Genomic DNA, 23,461 nt, shown 5'->3' with positions numbered 1-23,461 from the left:
CACAATTCTCACAAACTGAAGAAATAATATGCATGCGTCCCCTATACAACATTCTTTAAAATGTTACAAGTTGAAATTGTCGGTCTAGTAAAAGTCCCCTTTAAGAAAGAACACCACTTAGATTTCACTGTCGCCAGTCTGAAAGGTATCTTACAAAGAACTGTAGTTGATTCGTCACATTATATTTTTTAATTTTATTCCATACTCATCATTCTACTGGTCATTATGCGTAAATCGTAATATCTGAATGCCTTTAGAAAGGTTATTGACCAAGATCAAAACTGATAATATGAAAACTGCAAGAAAACTAAATAAACCTACCCATGGCAGAAAATGATTGGCACTGATGACTTAGGTGATTAAGTAGCTTACGAATTACACCAGTAATACTACTGTTTTCCTCAGGATAGGAGCAGTTAACGTAGCTACAAGTATGACATAGCAAAAACATCTTTCTTACATAATTTTATTTAAACTACGAAGGTTGATGTAAAACATTGTTGAATAACTATGAACTATTGTATTATGAAATCTGATATTGATAGTTCTGGGTAAAGCAAATTGGAAAGTGGCTAGTCGCGAAGTGCTAAACTGGGTTAACCCATCTGAAAACAGAAATTTAGCCTGTTTTAATTTGCATTACAATATATTCGTGAGTGAATTACTTACTAAAGAGATGGTGAGGCCATCGTCTTAATGATTTGGAATTCAACAGATATAAATGAAAGGCGCATTTCAAGCTTCGCAGTGCTACATTGTAACGTTTATTTTGGAAATCCATTTTTTAGAGTCAGAGCAGCTGACGGAAGGGCCGGTGCTACCATGTTCCGTCATCCTTCCTGTCTTTCAGTGGACACTGTCTGACGATGAGCTGTGATTATCAGAGAGGTCGGCTGCAAGATGGACGCTGCGCTACGCGTGTTGCCGGTGTGCCGTGAGAAGGGTGCTCCGCCTGCATTTTGGTGGTGCTGTCGCTGCTGCTCCTCTCCTTTCTTTCAGCCGGAGATCCGTGACCCCGTCGCTCAGCTGCTGTCCAGTTGTCTCAGCAGAGTGTAGTACGAGTAGGACGCCTTCATCAGCTGCAACACAGCACAACGGCACAGGTCACGCAAGGCAGCAAGTTTATACTTGTCGGTCGCACCACTACAGTACAGTCTCATGCTGGTGGACAGAACTATCACTGTATGCGGTGTGTAAGAAACAACGTTTACAAAATTGTAGGTTGTTTAGAGAAAACAAAAGAAAACGCTGTTTTTCGTGTGACAAAAATGTCTCAAGTTCCTCGTTTCCCCACTAAGGGTCCATCACGATATTGACGCTTGTGATGAGACGGTGTCGAAATTACCGCCTGATGAAAATTTTTTTTGAGGTATTGCTGAAAATGTCAGTCGTCTACATTACAGCATTACTGGCAACTGCATGCCAATGACTGTCCAACACAGCCCGGTATTGTTCACGGTCATCTGATTGTGCCGTATCTTCTGCTTAACACTCTCGGTGGAGAAAATTTTTCTCTGTGAAGTACTACAGGAAATGCTAGAGAAAATCCCGCCAGCAGTCACGCAACGATTATCGTCCCAGCCGTTAGTGTCAGAGCACTCCCCATTTGTTAGGATTCGGGGCAGGGGGGGGGGGGGGAGCCTGAGAGGCAGATTACCAGTGCCCGTTCAACCCAATTTCCGGTCTTAACTGGTTTCTTCCCTCAAGGTCACTGATGAGGGCTTCCAGTGTTAGCTTACGCACTTGAATAACAAATTAATACTACGTATTTCAAGGCATCAGCAGAGATTGCACCCTTACAGAGAAGTAATTAGTCTCACTCGTCCCAAGTTTTACGTATTTATCCATATTTTCTACTTTTTCCGTATTTTCCCCAATCACAAAGTTTTTCTAAACATTGTGAAATTTTTCTGTAGTTTTACACCTGGCTCTTGAGTGGGTGTGATTGACTCTGGATCTGTGCAGCATGCAGACAGAATCAGTCTATGTCTATTTGTTAATAACGAATTATGTTAAGTAATGGCACTCAGGATCTACTTGTTAATAACAATTTGATATCTCGTATTCGAGACACCAGCAGAGACTGCATCCAGGCAGATATGTAAGTACCATCATTCTTGTGAATTTTAAAATTTTCCCGGCGAATTGACTGTTCAAACAAATTTCGGGCTTGCAGCCGGTCGTCGTTCAATACTTCACATGATATTTCAGCTGGGCACCTGCTAGTCATCTTCAGGTGAGCCGTGGCAGAACATAAAACAGAGTAAGGGGAGAAAATGGAGGTAAAAATACACTGACATGGAGACGTTCATGGGGGACAGTTAAAAAAGTCACCAGAAAGTTAAAAAACACAGTTGGCGATTCTTAAAACACAGAGAAGACACTGAATGCGCATGCACAGGTTAAAAGTTGGCCACACTATTAAAAACACTCCGAAACAACATACTTAAAACACACTTGGAGCACACACGACGAAAAATAAAACTACCAGGTGGGACCTGCCGAGGGAAAGGTCAGAGAGGATGGAAAAGGAGGGGAGAGCATGGAGCAGCTGGGGAAGCGGCGGGATGAAGAGAGGAGGGGCAACCGTGGGTTCACAAAGAGGCAGGAGACACGTGGGGCGGGAGAGGAAAAGGGAAGACAGGGCAGGAGGGAGCACAGAGACACTGAAAGGAGGCACAAGAGATGGTGGGGGAGTAGGAGGGGAAAGCCGCCCAGGAGGAGGGAGGGGGAGGAGAGGGAGCCCTGAGGAGGAGACAGGAAGATGGGGTTAGAGTTGGTAGGAAGGGTAGATGTCAAGGCGAAGCTCATCATCCAGGAGGGGTAGATGGAAGTTGTGTTGGGAAAGGAGATGGAGGGTGTGGAGATGGAGAGAGGGAGGGACACAACGGTTAAGGCGCGGCAACTGGTTGGGGGTGGAGAGGAAGGGGGTGAGGGGGATCAAGGTGGCGGACAATATATAGTGTGTGGATGTGTTCAAGGAAAAGGAGAAGGTGGGGGATGGGGATGAGGTCGTAGAGGATGCGCATGGGGGACGGAAGGCGGATGCGGAAGGTGAGGCGGAGCACATGGCGTTCGAGGATTTGGAGGGCTTTATAGAACCGGGGAGGGGCGGAAATCCAAGTGACGCTGGCACAACAGAGGATGGGGCGGATCATGGATTTGTAGGTGTGAAGGATGGTGGAAGGATGCAGACCCCATGTCCGGTCCGACAGGAGTTTCAGGAGGCGGAGGCGGTTGTGAGCTTTGTTTTGGATGGTAAGGAGATGGGGACTCCAGGTGAGGTGGCGATCGAGTGTGAGGCCAAGGTATTTGAGGGTAGGAGTGAGGTGGATAGGACGGCCATAAATGGTGAGGTAGAAATCACGGAGGCGGAAGGAGCGGGTGGTGTGGCCTATGATGATCGCCTGGGTCTTTGAGGGATTAACACGGAAGAACCACTGGTTGCACCAAGTGGCGAATTGGTCAAGGTGGGTTTGGAGGGTACGTTGGGACCGTTGAAGGGTAGGATAGAGGGCTAGGAAGGCGGTGTCATCAGCGAACTGGTGAAGATGAACAGGAGGGGGAGGGCGAAAACGTCCTCCATTCCGCAATATATAGAGTACTGTAACTACTCTGGGCATGCGTCGAAAATTTGATAGATGAACCACACTGCCCGCCAGCAGCGCCCTCGCTGGTGGAATAGCGGAACTCAGTCGCCCTCTGCGTTGCTGTTTGCCACGGCCGTCGACGCACTCTGTCGTCTTCGATTTGAGCAAATCGTGGAGATGATGGGATTCCCTGCACTGTCCAGCTGGTAGCCGCTGTCACGGTTTAACAGATTTGCGGCCAATCGTATTTCTACGGATTCTTTAATAATGGAGTCCCAGAAAGACGTTGCTGTGGACAAAACCATTGTTTTCTCATAATCCATTGAATGTCCAGTAGAAATACAATGTTCAGCAATAGCGGTCTTGCTTGGCTACAAAAGGCGGGTGTAACGTTGATGGTCAGTGCAGCGTTCTATCACGGTGCGTGTGGTTTGACCTATGTAAGCCATACCACATTGGCACGGTATCTTGTAAATTCCGGCCTTTCGTAGTAACTGATTGTCCTTACTGATCCCATAAGGTCTGTAATCTTCGATGGTGGGCGGAAAACCACTTTTACCTGAAATTTTCGGAGGATTCTTGCTATTTTAAACGAAGTGTTGCCAAAGAAAGGAAGAAAAGCTAAGGATTGTTCCGGCATGTTCTCCTCTTTATTCACTTCCAGCTTCTTAGTTTTAACTGTTAGTGCCCTGTTAATCTACCGGATGCAATACCCATTTTCGCTGAATACTGTCTTTAGATGGGCGAGTTCTTGAGGTAAGCTGTGTAGATCTGAGACAGTATGAGCTCTATGAAGAAGTATTTTAAGCAAACTCATGGTTTGTAATGGGTCATGGCAACTCGATGCTTCCAGGTACAAATCAGTATGAGTGGGTTTCCGGTAAACTGAATGCCCTACAGAACCATCACCCACACGGACACCGGCAGAAATCTGTGGGACGACTTTGCAGATAAGCGTTGCTAACAGATTAAGCCTCAACGACTGCCTCTTTCCCCTGTCTGTTCATTCCAATCATAACCCTGCTTTCAAAAGTAATGATTATGCACAGTACAGTATGTGTTGCACATGCAGGCATAGAAGGTGTTTAGTTGATATGTATAAGTCTGTACACAGGTAGCAGTGTACATCTGACATCATGGACATACACTAATATTTTGATTAGCATTCAAAATGAAGCTGACCTTTTCTTCTAGTTATAACTTCTATGTTGTTCAGACTATTCACCAACTGCAAAAGAACTTTTTACTGTACTACCTGATAGTCGCTTGACTAACAGATAATCGAGAAATATGAAGATAGATCCATATGAAGTAAATAATACAAGTCATTCAAGCTCCTGTAACATACCAGTCGACTCTAATTCTACTGAAGTTCAATTTTTGCTTGTGCAATGATAACAAAGCATGTGTCTTCCTTGAATGTTCTTCTGTGCGCCTCTCTAATGACCTTTAAATGCTTGCGAGGTTTTTTAAAAAATATTCACAGAGTGAGTGAGAGCATTACACCACAGTGCACAAGAATTTAAAGATTTAGTTGGTGATAAAAGAGAAAACAAGTTGACGGAACTAAAGAGGTGCAGCTCTACACAGTGAGTCGATCTCACGGCGAAAATCAATGTGTTTGAGCTGTTTGCATTTGTACGTAATTGCCTGTAGAAATCCAGGGTGTTTACAAGCTGTTCTACTGCTTCTTATTTTTAGCAGACAAAAAACTTAAGCGGTCCGTCATTAAAAGGAAGCTACAAATTAGAGCTAAAAGTCTCCAGATTTTATAAACCTTCCAGCGATGGCGAGTTCATCAAAGAGTACATTTTTGGAAGAGCAGAACTCGTGACGCCACTAAAGGTATAGAATTTTTCCGAACTTAGTTTTTCGCGACAGACAATAATTCGCCGCGTACGTGCCATGGCAGCGGGTGTCTACAGGCAGTTAACTGACAACGCCAGTAGCTTCGTTGCATTTTCCAATCCTTTGGACGTTTCGTTCGACATTTTGGACACGGCACAACTTACGATTTATGTTGGTGACGTCGACAGCAGTTAGCACGTGGCAGAAGAACGTTAGATCTGGTTCCAGTGTAGGACACAAGGAGACGGATCGAATTGCTGAAAACAGTTGAAGAGACAACTGAAGCCGTTGGCCTGTACTGAAACATGCTACTCTCATTGCCAGCGACGAGAGTGGCACAAACTCGGCTCGAAGCATTCTTGTACAGAAACCTAAAACGTTCGACAGACAGTTTGCACGGAATTCGTTGTTTTGCACATCAAAAAGCACATTGTGCTAAATTTTCAGCAATGGTGGACGTCATTAAATTGATGATCCGAATAATTAATTATCTAAGTCACATGGGTTATTACATGGTGAAGGTAAACAGTTTCTTACGGAACTGTAGGAACAGTATGGAGAAGTTATTTACTACGGCGACGTTTTAATTATTCTCCAAAAATTCATTAGACGGTACAACACAGAAACACAGAATAGGTTTCGCTGTCACTAGAGACATCTGAACGCAGTAACTATCACTGACAGCATATCCTAAATCGAATGTAACAGAGACTCTGGACAACTTGGGGCAGTCTAAATCAGAGGTTCCCAAACTGGGGGGCGCGCCCCCTGGGGGGGGGGGGGGGGGGAGGGGCGTGATGATGTTGCAAGGGGGGCGCAGGTGGAGTTAGCAGTATAAACCTAATATTTCTTTTTATCATCGATATTTCAATAAAAATGAATTTGCAGGTATTAATGATAGATTATGGTGCTAAATGCGATTGTTTGGCGTCCCACTTCCCGCAGTCCTATCTCAATAACCTATCCTAGAACATACAGATTTTGAAGATCATGTTTAGAATGTCACACACAGAAACTCTCAAAATTACGAAGGCGATATGCGTTAATTCTAATATATCAGATTTGTAAACACTTACTTCTGACAACTGTAAAAGAGAAAAGTCAGGTATTAACTATTCCGCACATTTGTGCACATGAACTGAACGTAATCATGTTATAACTTTTAGCCGTAGTAGGCTATGTTCATCAGAGTAACAATCACTTATACTGCATAACTGCAAAAATGCCCTTTTATTACCCTGTCAACCCGCGGATCCCCATGTGATGCTATTACAGTGACTTTAACAGACTGTATACGCTTCAAATGAACTGGCGGGTTCGTAATTTGGACGCCAGGGTTATGCCCTTTGTCACCAGAAGAATGTGCACGACGTGAATGCGAAACTAGTACAAGTGTTCGTTCTGAGCAGAGTACTTCACGCCGATCTGGAAACATTGTCGTGAGTGCTAACAATGAACCATAAACCAACTAGGTAGACAATGAAGTCCATTAGTGAGGCTAACTTTTTTTTTTTTTTCGAACTGTCAGTACTACAGCTCTTTCATTCAGATTACTTATCTGACAAAACAGTTATTGCCGGCCGAAGTGGCCGAGCGGTTAAAGGCGCTACAGTCTGGAACCGCACGACCGCTACGGTCGCAGGTTCGAATCCTGCCTCGGGCATGGATGTGTGTGCTGTCCTTAGGTTAGTTAGGTTTAAGTAGTTCTAAGTTCTAGGGGACTTATGACCACAGCAGTTGAGTGCCATATTGCTCAGAGCCATTTGAACCAAAACAGTTATTTTTCTTCTGCCTTTTTGAAATACGGCATAATTTCGTTTGAAATTAGTGTACATTCCTTGGTGCGACAATGGCTTCTTTTGGTACGAGTACAGAGATAACTGCTTGGCACTGTGCACAGTTTCCAGCGATGTGTGAGGTGTATCCATGACCTTACTTAATTACTGTGAAATTTGACATGTTATCTCAAAACTTATAACGTTTCGTTTATAAGTAACAAAAGATAGGGGCACGAAAACGATTTTCGCATAAAACCCCAGGCTACACTGCTCAGAACAGCACAGCAGAGCAGGTAGCAAATTCTTAGGGTGCCTGTGGGCTGTTTCCGCCCTAATCCGGGAAAAGCTCGTTTCTCCCAGCAAGAGCCCTGCTCGGCCACCAGGTCGCAGACAGACAGTGCACTGACTACCTGCGCTGCGGCTGGGCCTCCCCGTTCTTCGCCCCACACCTCACAGGCAGTCATCTGAGGTGCCGACAGACGACAGTAGCTTTCCTTTACTTCAGTTGGTTGCTTGCAGTTGTTGACACATCTGATGTATTGGATTTTGCTAAAATCGCGTTGAATCTTTCACAGTTGTGCCTCAGTAAAATCAGTGTTAGTGCGAAATTATACTGTTAACTTCTTGTTTTCTTTTTACTTCACCATGAGCGTCGTGAAGAAACGTAAATATAGTGATGATTATATCAAATACGGTTTTGCTTCTATACAAAATAATGGTGTTGACCAGCCGCAATGTGTTATTTGCTATGAGGTGTTGAGCAATGATTCCATGAGACCTTCTCGTCTGGAACGCCATTTGTGGGCAAAGCATGGTGCATTGAAAGAGAAGCCAAAGGAATTTTTTGCTGCAAAATGTGATAATTTGAAACGAGTGAAGTTGGACACTGCTGGATCCTTCGCTCAGGCATCAGAAAAGGTACTGGAAGCCTCGTATGAGTTATTACTACTTATTTCAAGGACCAAGAAAAGTCATATTATCGGAGAGACACTAGTCAAACCCTGTTTGTCGAAAGCTGCTGATATTGTTCTTGGGTCAGAAAGTAAACAAAAACTTTCACAAATACCGCTCTCTGACAATACTGTGAAGCGTCGGATTGATGATATGGCCGAAGACATAGAAAATCAATTAGTTATGGCCGTCGAACAATCGCAGCTTTTCGCAATACAGTTAGACGAGAGTACCGACGTTGCGAATTGTTGCCAACTGCTAGTTTTCGTTCGCTATATAGAAAATGAAGCAATTAAAGAAGAGTTGCTGTTTTCTACAGAGTTAAAGACAACTTCAAAAGCAATTCATATAATGGCAGCCGTCTCTGAATTATTTTGTAAAAATGAGTTATCATGGCAGAAACTGATAGGCGTGTGCACAGACGGCGCCCCATCAATGCTTGGATGTCGCCCAGGATTCGTGCAGATGGCCAGAGAAAAAAACCCTAGTGTTACTGCTATCCACTGTGTAGTACACCGTCAAGCACTGGCAGCTAGGACACTTCCAAAGGAACTCAATGATGTCTTGAAATTGTGCATCAAAATCATGAATCATATTAAAAAGAGTGCGTTAAATTCCAGGTTATTGATGGCTCTTTGTGAAGACTTGGGAGCAGAGTATAAAACAATTTTATTTCATACAGAAGTACGCTGGTTCTCAAAAGGAAATATGCTAGGAAGATTATTTGAACTTCGAGACGAAGTCATACAGTTTTTGGAAAATAACAAACAAACTGAATTGTATGTGGAATTTAGAAAGCCCGGTGTTCATGTTGCATTGGCTTATCTGTCAGACATTTTCGAATCTTTAAACACATTGAATTTGAAATTACAAGGTGGATAGTCAAACATAGTTTTTCATCGGGACGCCATCAAAGCGTTTACTGATAAGTTGCAACTATGGAAACGTAAAATTTTAGCCTGCAATTATTCCTGCTTTCCCAGATTGTTTGGAATCCTGGAAGAAGCCCGATTTCAAAACGATTTTAAGGATACTGATACTAAGAGTAAAACATCGAACCATTTGCAGCACCTCATTGATGAATTCGAACGATACTTCCCTAACAGTTGTGATGATAAAATTTATTATTGGTTAGCGACGGATCCATTTCACGTTGACGTGGATGTGTTGCCAGACAGACTACAAGAGGAAGTCTTAGAAATTAAAAATGATTCTGCAGCGAAATACGACTTTGAGAAGATGGATAAGCCTTTATTTTGGGTGAAATATCTCACAGTGTATTCCAGCACAGCGGAACAAGCACTCAAACTGTATTTACCTTTTTCAAGCACTTATTTGTGCGAAAGAGCATTTTCAGCGGTAGTGGCGATAAAAAATAATCTTACAAGCAAACTCAGTATTGCCAATGATTAACGTTGCGCAGTTTCTACTATTCAGCCAAGAATTCAAAAACTTGTTAAAAAAATGCTAGCTCATCCTTCACATTGATTTATTTGTTTGTTTCTTGCCATATGTGTGTGGAAATAATATTTTTATAATAAATACGTCACATTATAAGAGAACTTGTTATTTTCCTCCTAACTATCCTTACATGTAGGTAATACTGTAAAATTACAAAAAACTATTTCGAAGAAACAGTATAAAATAAACATAGTTAATCTGATTTAAATATAAATACTGCGTGTGATCCTTATGGATTATGATGTTACGTGTGGTATGTTATTTCAACTAAAAATAGTATTTCTTCTGGATGATGACACAACGAAAGTTTATCCTAGATATGGCAAGCGAAGAGTAGCCCTAAAATCGTATACTGGTGAAGAAATGGTGTGCAGCAAGGGAATGTAATCAAGGTAAGGAAATTGTTTTATTCATTTTTTTTAAAGTTCTGTGTAGTCTGCAAAATTATTTTGTAAAACTTATTCTTTATTTTTTGTCTGGTTCTGGGAACTGGGCCTTGGTCGCCGTTCGGTAACTGTCGTCGTTGACATAAATGCCAACCTATGCGCAATGACAATGGGGAGTGCTGTAGGCGTACAAATCAGTGATGTTCGTTAACACCGTGACTGAGTGACTATTTTTGATAATGAGTTAAAGTAATAAGCTACACTCAACTTAAAATAATGGTCCGCATCCACTAATCTGCAAAGGTCACAAATATTTTTCCTTGTTTACCAAGGACTTTCTTGACATTAGGAGTGGCTTATAATCACTAGACTAGACTGATGACGTAATTACTGTGACTCGATGCATTAACAACCCATCATGTTACATGACGTCACCATCACAAATTTTTCAGTAGTTTCTTCATAATTAATAAAAATCTCTTTTTTTTACGGGGGGGCACGGAAGTTTTCTTTTCGGCAGAAGGGGGGCGTGACAAACAAAAGTTTCGGAACCTCTGGTCTAAATGCTTTTCGACGATGGGTTTAAAAGAGGTTATCACCAGTTGTTTAAGTCGAGGGGCATGCCGGGAACTATTTTTCGAGTTATGACCCGCTGTTGATCAGATTATAAAGGAAAAGGAAAGCAAGAACCAACGTTAGATGATCCGGAATGGACTGCAAATCTCGCGCTCTAGGTTGACTTGGCTGCTCACTTCAACACCCTCGATAAGACAGTACAAGTGAGGAACAACTAATATATAATTTAATGGCAAAGGAGGATGGATTTAAGATGAAAATAACACTGTAGAAGGGACAACTTCTGAGAAAGGACACAGCCCATTTCCTTAAGATCTTTCATGTTAAAAAAAAATGCCATTTCGATTAATTCATTTCGGTGCTGGAAGAAGTACCGGAACAATTATGAAATATTTTCAGGACACTACCAACCTCACAAGATCACTTGCCATTTCAGTTGTCCATCTGCAGATTGAATTGATCGATCTGCAGTGTAATTTCCGATTAAAAGCCAGCCGGCCGGAGTGGCCGAGCGGTTCTAGGCGCTACAGTCTGGAACCGCGCGACCGCTACGGTCGCAGGTTCGAATCCTGCCGCGGGCATGGATGTGTGTGATGACCTTAGGTTAGTTAGGTTTAAGTAGTTCTAAGTTCTAGGGGACTTATGACCTCAGCAGTTGAGTCCCATAGTGCTCATAGCCATTTGAACCATTTTATTAAAAGCCAAATTCTATTACATTAAAACTGTTCAGGGGTTCTACAAAAGTTTTCCTCGGGAAGGCTTTCCTCGTCTCCATAATGGGACTGCAAAGGTGATACCCATGTTTGGATCGACTTACGTGTGTCAAAGAGTTTTTTCGATAATGAAATAAGTAAGTCACGATTATGTGGCAGCATGAGTGACGACAGTCGGATAAACTACCTGCGTTTTTTAGTGTGCCTACAGTTTGTACCAGACATCAGTTTTATTATGACTTCAGCGAAGCAAAAGTAATTAAATAACGATGAAAATTTCGTTTTGTTTCTGATATTTTTGTTGAAAATTGTAGCCACGTCTATTTCGGTAGAGGAGTGCTAGGTAATAACTTTGTTTCTCTTTTTATATGTAGTTATGATAATTTATTGCGCCCCTAACGGTATGCTACAGACTCATTGTTTTTGTATCTTTTTGTGTATCTCAATTAAATGTTGTAAGAATTTTGCATGGAACTGTGTAACTAACACAATATTACTGACGTAAAGCAATTGCAAATTCAACTTCATTCAATTTTTTTTTTTTTTTTTTTTTTTTTGTTTCTGTAGGTATATACGCTTGTACTAACAGTCAGTAACAGTATAATATCGCTCTTCATGACACATTGCTCACATTTTCGAATTTCCTAATATGGCATAATATGAAACCAAGCCGCATGCAAGCTGGTCTGTGTTGCTCCGCCGTCCCTACTCAAACAGCATAGCAAGATCAGGGGAGCAACGGGCACTAAGACACGAGAGAACGGCCCACGTGCCTAGGGCTCACCCACGCGCCAAGTTTCTGGCCGCCCCTGCTCTATATTCAAAATACATTCATATTTGGGTTTCCAAGTCGAAAGTAGTGCCGGTAAACCAGGAACATCTTTTTTTCGCCATTTTGTTTAAACAAAATTCCCGAAAGACAGATACACGTCAAGAAAATTAAATATGCAGGGGCAGAAGCAGAACCTTCTGACTCCAATGCTTACGACAGGTGGCCTGATATGAAAGCAGTGTGAAAGTGGGTCAGGACTCTCTTTGAATTATTCTTCGTACCCTTCTGAGAAGTGCTGTTGCTAAGGTACGACTGGATCCAGTTTCGTAAGTAAAGACTCGCCCCAAGGCGAGAAACTAGTGGAAAGCATCAAGTACGAGAATTGGTAGTGTAGTACAAGCCTCACCATAGCGAGTGAAAAGATAGAAAAAATCTTAACAGATTTCGGACAGCAATCACTACGGCTACATAATATTCTGAAAATAGTCGGTATGTTTAATCTAAAAGAGTGGAAATTGTAATTAGAAATTTTTTGCAACGATGTGAGCATTTTTGAGGAATTATGTATGAAATTTTTTAACTTTGTGACTTGTTTAGCTTCCATAGCTGCCAAGTCTGGAGGATAGTGACCGTGTATTTCTGATTTTTTTTTAAACTGGAAATTATAATTGTCTACTCTATTTTACGTATTTCATAGGATTTATTAAAAAATTGACTATCACAGGAAATGAGAGGCATAGCAATACACATTGCTGGCAGAAAATCTTAACAGAAAATTTCTTGCCGCACGCATTTAACACAGATAAATTAGTACATACATCCCTACGCATTATTAAAGACATTTCTTGTAACTCACTTGTTATAAAACTTTGTATAAACTTTTGTAATGTCTATAGGTAACGACGCTATGAATTTTAGTTTAATCTCTAAAGTAACTTTCGAATTATTCAAGATTACTTAAAATGCAAGAATTGTGGTTATAAATGCTAATATGTTTTAAAAATCTTAAACATGACTGCGAAACAGCAACTGTCTAAACGTCAAGAGGTTGAAAAATCAGCCAACGAGTGGCCCTTGACATAGGTTTCCATGTTTGTGAAAACATCTTCAGGAGTAGTGAATCTTGTTTTGCCAATTTTTTACACAGTATGACAAGAGCCGCTCGACTTCATTTAATTTAACGTACCATCATGTGGTGTAACAAGGCCCACTACTTCTGAAGAAGATATTTTTACAAATATTCAAACCTACGTCAAGGGCTAGTAAACCTTTGTTTGTAACTGTTTGCCTAATTTTTCGATCTCTTCTAATATGTTTTGTGCTAAAGTCATTGAAGAACTTTAACTGAATTTTTGATGATTAAGTAACTGAGTAAACAGCATTTTCATTAAAATGCTAAAATTTGCGTAATAGTTGGAGTTTGAGACAGATACTACTATTTTACGTGTTGGATGACGACATTTTCATTACTTGACTATGATGTTTGATTTGTGGGGCGCTCAACTGCACGGTCGTCATTGCCCTTACGAAGTCCCAATTTTTTCACAGTCCAGTATTTTTCACAGTCCAATATAGCCACTGTCACGAATGATGACGGTGATGATGAAATGATGTGGACAACACAAACACCCAGTCCCCGGGCAGAGAAGATCTCCAGCCGGGCCGGGAATCGAACCCGGGGCCACGTGATCCAGAGGTAGCAACGTTTGACACTAGACCATGAGCTGCTGACTTCATTTCCTGTGTGGTCTGAGTGAACGAGGGAACGAATGCGTCACGTCTTTACAGAATGTGAGTCGCATACATGGGGAAACTAGACATTTTTCAGTACTTTAATAATATAACATGGGAAATATTTGCTTTCTAGAATGTATTATTTCGTGTTTTCGTGTCAACTGATTTCGTGACTGGGGCTGTTTGAAAGACGGAGATTACTGAAATAAGAAGCAGTTTGGCTAATGTGTTATTCGGCCAACGACATAAAATATTTCACGCACTTTGGTACAGGGAATGGATTTTCATTGGTGATTCTTGAGGAGTCGGTGATCAGTTGTTACGTCTGAGATAATGCAGTCCGGGGCTCTAATCATTTTTACGAAGATTGATCAATAATTTATTTATGAATAATTGAATTAGGAACGTGAATAATCGGTGTGCTAAGCACAGACCTACAATAGCCAAATAAATCTGCTACTGCAGAACATTGCCTTGTCACCAGACATCCTATGAAATGTAACAACACGGAGATTCTGGCATGCACTTCCAGCCATTGGGATTGTGTTATTAATGAAGCTGTTATATCAGGAAGTGGCGTTATAGAGAGAGATGAAGATTTTGCTTAAATTCTGCATGGAATCCGGCTCTCTCCCATGTAAAAAAGTACAGGGACAGAGTTAATGCTCTCTTACCCGCTGGTATTAATTTTCATTATCGATATATTCTGACGTCGCCCACCCTTTTCTAAGTGGTGATGTTGATGTTTACAATGTGTACCTACGTTCGTATGTGTGTGTGTGAGAGAGAGAGAGAGAGAGAGAGAGAGAGAGAGAGAGTGTGTGTGTGTGTGTGTGTGTGTGTGTGTGTGTGTGTGTGTGTGTATGTGTGTGTTATCTTTACGGATATGAAACTGAGGTTTTCAGTTCCCTTGCACGGCGCTTCCTTGCGGCATTCGTGCCTTGATAATGACGGGGTGTGCTTTGGAGAAATATCGGCAGTTGTCAAAGACATCACCCGCCCGCATCCCCATATCATATTAGAATACTTGTAGTGTGTTTGAATGAGTTTGAGTATTAAGTCTCTGTGTTTACTACAGAAGCAGTACTCTTAACAGAGAATTGGTTATCCCATAAAAACTTAATTTCGTCACCTTTATGTGTGTAGAGGAGTAGTATTTCATCAGCATTAGGTTAAAGCATACGCTTACAAATCAATCAACCCATAGAAAAGCCTGTTGGGGTATTTTGCGAAAAAGGGGAATAAAAGATATAAACAACTTTTTTACATGAATTGTATGATCTAAGACACACAGACACAATAATTTGGAGAGCAATTTCTGCCCTCTCGACTTTAGTAGCTCAACGGACTCAGATTTACAGTTTCCTAGTCAAAATCTCACCACAGAGAGCAGGAGAAACTTACTTGCATAATTTTATAGTGACCTAGATAATTACATTAAAAGCTGTAGTTGTATTTTTTTTTTTTTTTTTTTGCATTTGGAGTAACATCATCAGCAAAATCAGTTAATTCACTAAAAATTTATAATAATTAATATTTTAAGATAAAAAGCTAATGTTCATTTCCCGACCTTGAAATTTTGTTAAGCCACCTGTTGTTTGTTGTTGTGGTCTTCAGTCCTGAGACTGGTTTGATGCAGCTCTCCATGCTACTCTATCCTGTGCAAGCTTCTTCATCTCCCAGTACCTACTGCAACCTACATCCTTCTGAACCTGCTTAGTGTATTCATCTCTTGGTCTCCCTCTACGATTTTTACCCTCCACGCTGCCTTCCAATACTAAATTGGTGATCCCTTGATGCCTCAGAACATGTCCTACCAACCGATCCCGTCTTCTGGTCAAGTTGTGCCACAAACTTCTCTTCTCCCCAATCCTATTCAGTACTTCCTCATTAGTTATGTGATCTACCCATCTAATCTTCAGCATTCTTCTGTAGCACCACATTTCGAAAGCTTCTATTCTCTTTTTGTCCAAACTATTTATCGTCCATGTTTCACTTCCATACATGGCTACACTCCATACAAATACTTTCAGAAATGACTTCCTGACACTTAAATCTATACTCGATGTTAACAAATTTCTCTTCTTCAGAAAAGCTTTCCTTGCCATTGCCAGTCTACATTTTATATCCTCTCCACTTCGACCATAATCAGTTATTTTGCTCCCCAAATAGCATTTCCTAATCTAATTCCCTCAGCATCACCCGACATAATTCGACTACATTCCATTATCCTCGTTTTGCTTTTGTTGATGTTCATCTTATATCCTCCTTTCAATACACTGTCCATTCCAATCAACTGCTCTTCCAAGTCCTTTGCTGTCTCTGACAGAATTACAATGTCATCGGCGAACCTCAAAGTTTTTATTTCTTCTCCATGGATTTTAATACCTACTCCGAATTTTTCTTTTGTATCCTTTACTGCTTGCTCAATATACAGATTGAATAACATCGGGGAGAGGCTACAACCCTGTCTTACTCCCTTCCCAACAACTGCTTCCCTTTCATGTCCCTCGACTCTTATAACTGACATCTGGTTTCTGTACAAATTGTAAATAGCCTTTCGCTCCCTGTATTTTACCCCTGCCACCTTTAGAATTTGAAAGAGAGTATTCCAGTCAACATTGTCAAAAGCTTTCTCTAAGTCTACAAATGCTAGAAACGTACGTTTGCCTTTCCTTAATCTTTCTTCTAAGATAAGTCGTAAGGTCAGTATTGCCTCACGTGTTCCAGTGTTTCTACGGAATCCCCGAGGTTGGCTTCTATTAGTTTTTCCATTTGTCTGTAAAGAATTCGTGTTAGTATTTTGCAGCTCTGACTTATTAAACTGATAGTTCGGTAATTTTCACATCTGTCAACACCTGCTTTCTTTGGGATTGGAATTATTATATTCTTCTTGAAGTCTGAGGGTATTTCGCCTGTTTCATACATCTTGCTCACCAGATGGTAGAGTTTTGTCAGGACTGGCTCTCCCAAGGCCGTCAGTAGTTCCAATGGAATGTTGTCTACTCCGGGGGCCTTGTTTCGACTCAGGTCTTTCAGTGCTCTGTCAAACTCTTCACGCAGTATGGTATCTCCCGTTCCATCTTCATCTACATCTTCTTCCATTTCCATAATATTGTCCTCAAGTATATCGCCCTTGTATAGACACTCTATATACTCCTTCCACCTTTCTGCTTTCCCTTCCTTTCTTAGAACTGGGTTTCCATCTGAGCTCTTGATATTCATACAAGTGGTTCTCTTATCTCCAAAGGTCTCTTTAATTTTCCTGTAGGCAGTATCTATCTTAACCCTAGTGAGATAAGCCTCTACATCCTTACATTTGTCCTCTAGCCATCCCTGCTTAGCCATTTTGCACTTCCTGTCGATCTCATTTTTGAGACGTTTGTATTCCTTTTTGCCTGCTTCATTTACTGCATTTTTATATTTTCTCCTTTCATCAATTAAATTCAATATTTCTTCTGTTACCCAAGGTTTTCTACTAGACCTCGTCTTTTTACCTACTTGATCCTGTGCTGCCTTCACTACTTCATCCCTCAAAGCTACCCATTCTTCTTCTACTGTATTTCTTTCCCCCATTCCTGTCAATTGTTCCCTTATGCTCTCCCTGAAACTCTGTACAACCTCTGGTTCTTTCAGTTTATCCAGGTCCCGTGTCATTAAATTACCACCTTTTTTGCAGTTTCTTCAGTTTTAATCTACAGGTCACAGCCAATAGATTGTGGTCAGAGTCCACAACTGCCCCTGGAAATGTCTTACAATTTAAAACCTGGTTCCTAAATCTCTGTCTTACCATTATATAATCTATCTGATACCTTTTAGTATCTCCAGGATTCTTCCATGTATACAACCTTCTTTTATGATTCTTGAACCAAGTGTTAGCTATGATTAAGTTATGTTCTGTGCAAAATTCTACCAGGCGGCTTCCTCTTTCATTTCTTAGCCCCAATCCATATTAACCTACTATGTTTCCTTCTCTCCCTTTTCCTACACTCGAATTCCAGTCACCCATGACTATTAAATTTTCGTCTCCCTTCACTATCTGAATAATTTCTTTTATCTCATCATACATTTCATCAATTTCTTCATCATCTGCAGAGCTAGTTGGCATATAAATTTGTACTGTTGTCGTAGGTGTGGGCTTAGTGTCTATCTTGGCCACAATAATGCGTTCACTATGCTGTTTGTAGTAGCTTACCCGCACTCCTATTTTTTTTATTCATTATTAAACCTACTCCTGCATTACCCCTATTTGATTTTTTATTTATAACCCTGTATTCACCTGACCAGAAGTCTTGTTCCTACTGAAACCGAACTTCACTAATTCCCACTATATCTAACTTTAACCTATCCATTTCCCTTTTTAAATTTTCTAACCTACCTGCCCGATTAAGGGATCTGACATTCCACGCTCCGACCCATAGAACGCGAGTTTTCTTTCTCCTGATAACGACATCCTCTTGAGTGGTCCCCGCCCGGAGATCCGAACGGGGGACTATTTTACCTCCGGAATATTTTACCCAAGAGGACGCCATCATCATTTAATCACCTACAAATTAAAAAAATTTAATTTCTGTTTTGAAGTTTTAATGTACGTGCCGCAAAAAGAAAAGAAAATGTAATGCACAGCACGCAATCTTAAGTGAATTTTTCGAAATAAATGAGGTTCAATTTGAGAGTATTGCCGTGCGACTGCACGGTCGCAGGTTCGAATCCTGCCTCGGGCATGGATGTGTGTGATGTCCTTAGGTTAGTTAGGTTTAAGTAGTTCTAAGTTCTAGGGGACTGATAACCTCAGCAGTTGAGTCCCATAGTGCTCAGAGCCATTTGAACCATTTGAGAGTATTGCTGACCTGATCGTTGATGCATATTGGCAGCCTTCTACACGTAAGGCGGTGGAATGGCGCACGATGGAAACACCTGCACCAGGCGTCTGAGGCACTCCAGCCAGTGATGACACTGGCAGCCTGCAGATCTTCATTTCAAAGTTCTGGCAATATCATTCTACGGTAATAGAATTCAAGAGGACGCAGTTCGTTTGCTTTTACTTGAGTACTGAGCATAAAATGAGTTGACCTTTTGGCAATCTGAGAAACAAACAGACAGATTCATTCTTTTCGTATTGCCACTCTTGAGCAAGAAATTTTTTACGCAAGTATAAGTGCTTGGCACTTCACGAAGGCACTGTCCACTGAATTTACTTTGTCTTTCTTCGTGTGTCTAAATAACCAACGTATTATCTCTGGAGTCTAGCGATCAGAGAAAAAGATGTAAAAAGAGGCTAATGTGAGTTTTGCTCTCTCATACACGTACATACGAACTCGTATGATAAAAGTAATAAAGAAGAGCGATAAGAACACAAGCTCGTTAGCGCCCTTTCGAAAGGAACGCTCTGAGCACCCGTTTTCAACAATTCAGATGTAAAGTAGGAATGCTTGGTAGAGATTTGAGCCCCAGAGTTTTCAAACGTAAATCTAATGCGCTAACCGCAGCGCCATCATCTTGGTTTGTGGCGATGTGTTCCTATCACCATCATCACCATCACAACACAACTAGGTAAACATCTCAAATTAAATAGCTCGTCAATGTATTGTAATGAACTCGCATCCAACGCAACTCCCAAGAGTTTTGACTACTTCTGTTAAGGCGTTAAACGCAACGACAGTAGCAGATGGAGAGAAACTGGACTGACCGCAACGAAGGCTGCCGTGTTGACTGGGTAGAGGTGTCCCGCTGTGATGAGCAGTGGTTTTTGGGCTCGCGCCATCACAATGGACAGCGCCCTCTGGAAGCCGGCGCCGGCGCCCACCCAGTGGCTGCTGTACGCCGCCAAAGACAGCGCCTCGCCCTGACAACAACGGCAACCACACGGTGCAGGTCACTCTCAGCGGTCACCCAGTGGTTGCCGCACGCCGCCGCTGACAGCTCCGACTCTACAAACAACAACAATGCGATTATGAGCACTCTCTGGAAGGTGATACCAGCGCTCACCCAGCGGCTGCTGTAAGCCTGTTAGGCACATCGCCTCACCCTGCAAACAACTCAACGCGTGTTCAGCCACAATACCATCGACAGCGCCACCACGACACACAGCAGCATCTGAAAGCTGTTCCTGTCGCCTAACCAGTAGCCTTTGTACGCTGCCTCTGACGCTGCGTTCCCCTGCAGACAACAATGAGAACAACCCAACGAAGTTTTGCTTTTAGCAGGACAGTCATATTAACTTTTCGAAACATCCTTGGAAAAGGCATCCATTAAAACTTTATTTCGAATATCTGTTTATCGATACCTGAAGAATTGGTCGACGTTATAGATCCAAAAACAACTTGTGAACTGTGGACAGCCCTCTCTTAATTATGTAAACTGCAGACAGAGGCAAACTGGTGACGTGTTAGCAGCGAACACGGGATTTAGTCAGCCAGTTAGCCTTACCCGAGGGCCACCACGAGGAAGATGGCAGACGGCCTCCCATATTCGCCACTTAAATTACAACTAAAACATCAGTCAATAAATACATCACTGACAAACAACAAACCGTCAAAAAAATATCATCCAGTTTTACTTTTCCAGTTGTTGGGTCAAAAACATGAAGCCAACTCTTTTGTTGAAAGATTCAGTTTAGTTAAAACCGCATCGATAGATGATTCGTTTCCTCAGTTCTTCCTTCTACGCCTGTAAAAACGCTTCCTTCTCAACAGGTTTCTTATTTTTTTTTATTTTTATGGAAAGCTTCGCAACTGTTGGTGGTACAGTTGTAGGTGGACCCGTATTCGGCCCATACAGTTGGCGGAAACAAGGCGTCGGGGGATATACAGTACATGTGTCGAAAACGTACCTGGTAAATTTTACTATTGCAGGGTTCTGTTTCAAAGCGTGCTCCCCCGTCTTCCCACACCCAATCAACAGGGATAACAGTCATGAAATCATCAGTGAAGCACTCCATCGCCTCATCAAGACTCAGAAAAGGTAGCACGAAGAAATTTTCAAGTAATAACTCTCTGGCTTGTTGGAGTTGCCTTATAAGTATTCGACTGGTCTAGCACCTCCATCATCCACCACCAAGACTGAGCAAGGTGAATCCGAAAGCCCATGATATATTAATTTTCCCAAACTCTTTCGAATGACTTCCGCGAATTCAGCCAGGTAACACTTTCAGCGACTGCCGATATTTCGGCGGGAGAACACCCCGCCATTTTCAAGGCAAACTGCAACGGACAGGCGGCGTACATGCAAATTTAAAACCTCGGTTCTCGGATTGAAGCAGGAAAGATAACACACACACTGAACACTAGTGCCACCAAAGATGACCAAAGTCAGAGCTATCGATGGTGAGACTATGAATTCGCAGGTGAGGTAGCATTGACTCTGTCCCTCTGTTTTTTGACAAGGGAGAGAGCCGGATTCCAAACAGAGTTTAAACAGAAACCTCCATCCCTGTTAACGATGTTGCTCGCTAATTTAATCTCAACTGCCTCGCTAATGACACTGTCCCAATACCTGGACGTGCATGCCAATATCTCGGTGTTATTATATAACATGGGGTGACCAGTATCCAAGCAATGTTCGGCAATAGCAGATCTACTTGGCTGCTGTAATCGTGTGTGCCGTTTATGCTCAGTACTTCGGTCCTCCACGGTCCTGATAGTCTGACCAATATATGCCATGCCGCATCTTCAAGGAATACGATATACACCCGCCTTACGCAGTCCAAGATCGTCCTTAACGGAACTCAAAAGTGCTCTAATTTTAGATGGAGGTCGGAAAACACATTTCACATCGTATTTCCGTAAAATACGACCGATCTTGTTGGACGTGTTTCCTACGTAAGGCAAAAAGGCAGTAGACTTAGGTGTTGACTCAGAATTATCATCAATCACCCGATGTACAGTTGGTCGATAGCGCAACGCACTTTCAATCTGTCTATCACTATAACCATTTTGACGAAATGTAACTTCAAGATGGGACAGGTCAGCTGGCAAAGTCTCGGCGTCAGAAACGATATGTGCCCTGTGTACCAAGGTACGAAATACCCCTTCACGGGGAGCCGGATTGTGACAACTATTAGCCTGTAAGTACAAGTCGGTGTGAGTGCGTTTCCTGTAGACTGTAGACTGCATGTCCCAATGATGCATCATCCTTCCTCCTAACCAACATGTCAAGAAAGGGAAGGCAACCATCCTCTTCCACCTCCATCGTAAAACGAATGTTCGGGTGGATCGAGTTCAGATGTTCTAGAAAGACATTCAAATTCTCCCTACCATGAGGCCAAACAACGAAGGTATCGTCAACGTATCTAAAGAAACAGGCGGGTTTCAAAGGCGCCGACTCCAATGCACGCTCCTCGAAGTCTTCCATAAACAAATTTGCGATCACAGGAGACAACGGACTACTCATCGCAACTCCATCTGTCTGCTCGTAATACTGGTCATTAAATAAAAAGTAAGTGGATGTCAACACATGCCGAAAGAGATTAGTTAATTCAGCACCAAACCTGGCCTCAATTAACCACAACGAATCAGAGGAACACGAGTGAAGAGAGAGACCACATCGAAACTCACTAAAATATCAGAGTCATTCAACCGCAGTCTCCCCAAACGACGTGAAAAAATCAGCTGGGTTCCTGATATGATGTTCACACCGACCTACTTGAGGACTCAACAGAGAAGCAAGATGCTTGGCTACACGATATGTCGGAGCGCCGGTGTTACTATAGGACGGAAAGGAACCCCTTCCTTGTGAACCTTCGGAAGGCCATATAACCTAGGGGGAACAGCAATATAGGTGTTAAGACTCTTGATAGTGTCCTGCGACAAACCACATTTCTTCAGGAGGCTGTTGGTCTTTCTCTCAACACTTTTTGTGGGGTCAGCATCGATTCTGCGATACGCTGAATCAGATAGTAAACGTTGCATCTTTTGTACATAATCATGTTTATTTAAAACAACGGTGGCATTGGGACAGTGTTATTAGGGAGGCAGTTGAGATTAAATTAGCGAGCAACCTCATTAACAGGGATGGAGGTTTCTGTTTAAACTCTGTTTGGAATCCGGCTCTCTCCCTTGTCAAAAAACAGAGGGACAGAGTCAATGCTACCTCACCTGCGAATTCATAGTCTCACCATCGATAGCTCTGACTTTGGTCATCTTTGGTGGCACTAGTGTTCAGTGTGTGTGTTATCTTTCCTGCTTCAGTCCGAGAACCGAGGTTTTAAATTTGCGTGTACGCCGCCTGTCCGTTGCAGTTTGCCTTGAAAATGGCGGGGTGTTCTCCCGCCGAAATATCGGCGGTCGGTGAAAGTGTTACCTGGCTGAATTACCGGAAGTTATTTGAAAGTTGTATACGCCAGGAGAAACTCAGGTCTCACATTGCCAAACTCTGTTCACTGTTTCATGAATGGTAGTTTTAAAATCGATGAGAACGTCTTTCGGTTGGACGTCTTAGTCATGATTTGCAAGATGCTGTAACGCAATCGTGTATGAAGATGAGAAGTGAGTACATAAATGTGAGTACAGCTGAGTGGGTGAGCGGACCGGCGTGTTTCTCGAACGTGAGTCGGCAGTTCAGAAGTTACGACAGGGGCGATTATCGGATTAATCGATATGCCGATAAGCCTGCTCAGTTGGCAGTCCCATGGCATCATAGTGAGTTGTAACCA

The 23,461-nt window shown here is 42.1% G+C and overlaps 1 protein-coding gene across 1 annotated transcript in view; it reads right to left on the bottom strand.

Annotated features, from left to right (window-relative positions):
- Positions 1–946: 946 nt before the first annotated feature.
- Positions 947–23,461, bottom strand: part of LOC126235644 (odorant receptor Or2-like) — a 90,979-nt gene continuing 68,464 nt past the window's right edge. Inside the window, exons 5-6 of the mRNA XM_049944358.1 lie at positions 19,499–19,654; positions 947–1,079 (exon numbers count right to left, since the gene is read on the bottom strand). Of these exons, the coding sequence (XP_049800315.1) occupies positions 1,023–1,079; positions 19,499–19,654 (213 nt within the window). The 3' untranslated portion in view covers positions 947–1,022. The remainder of the gene's footprint in view (positions 1,080–19,498; positions 19,655–23,461) is intronic.

Source organism: Schistocerca nitens, chromosome 2, assembly GCF_023898315.1.
Source record: "Schistocerca nitens isolate TAMUIC-IGC-003100 chromosome 2, iqSchNite1.1, whole genome shotgun sequence".
NCBI lineage: Eukaryota > Metazoa > Arthropoda > Insecta > Orthoptera > Acrididae > Schistocerca > Schistocerca nitens.
This window is presented reverse-complemented; position numbering and strand designations above follow the sequence as displayed.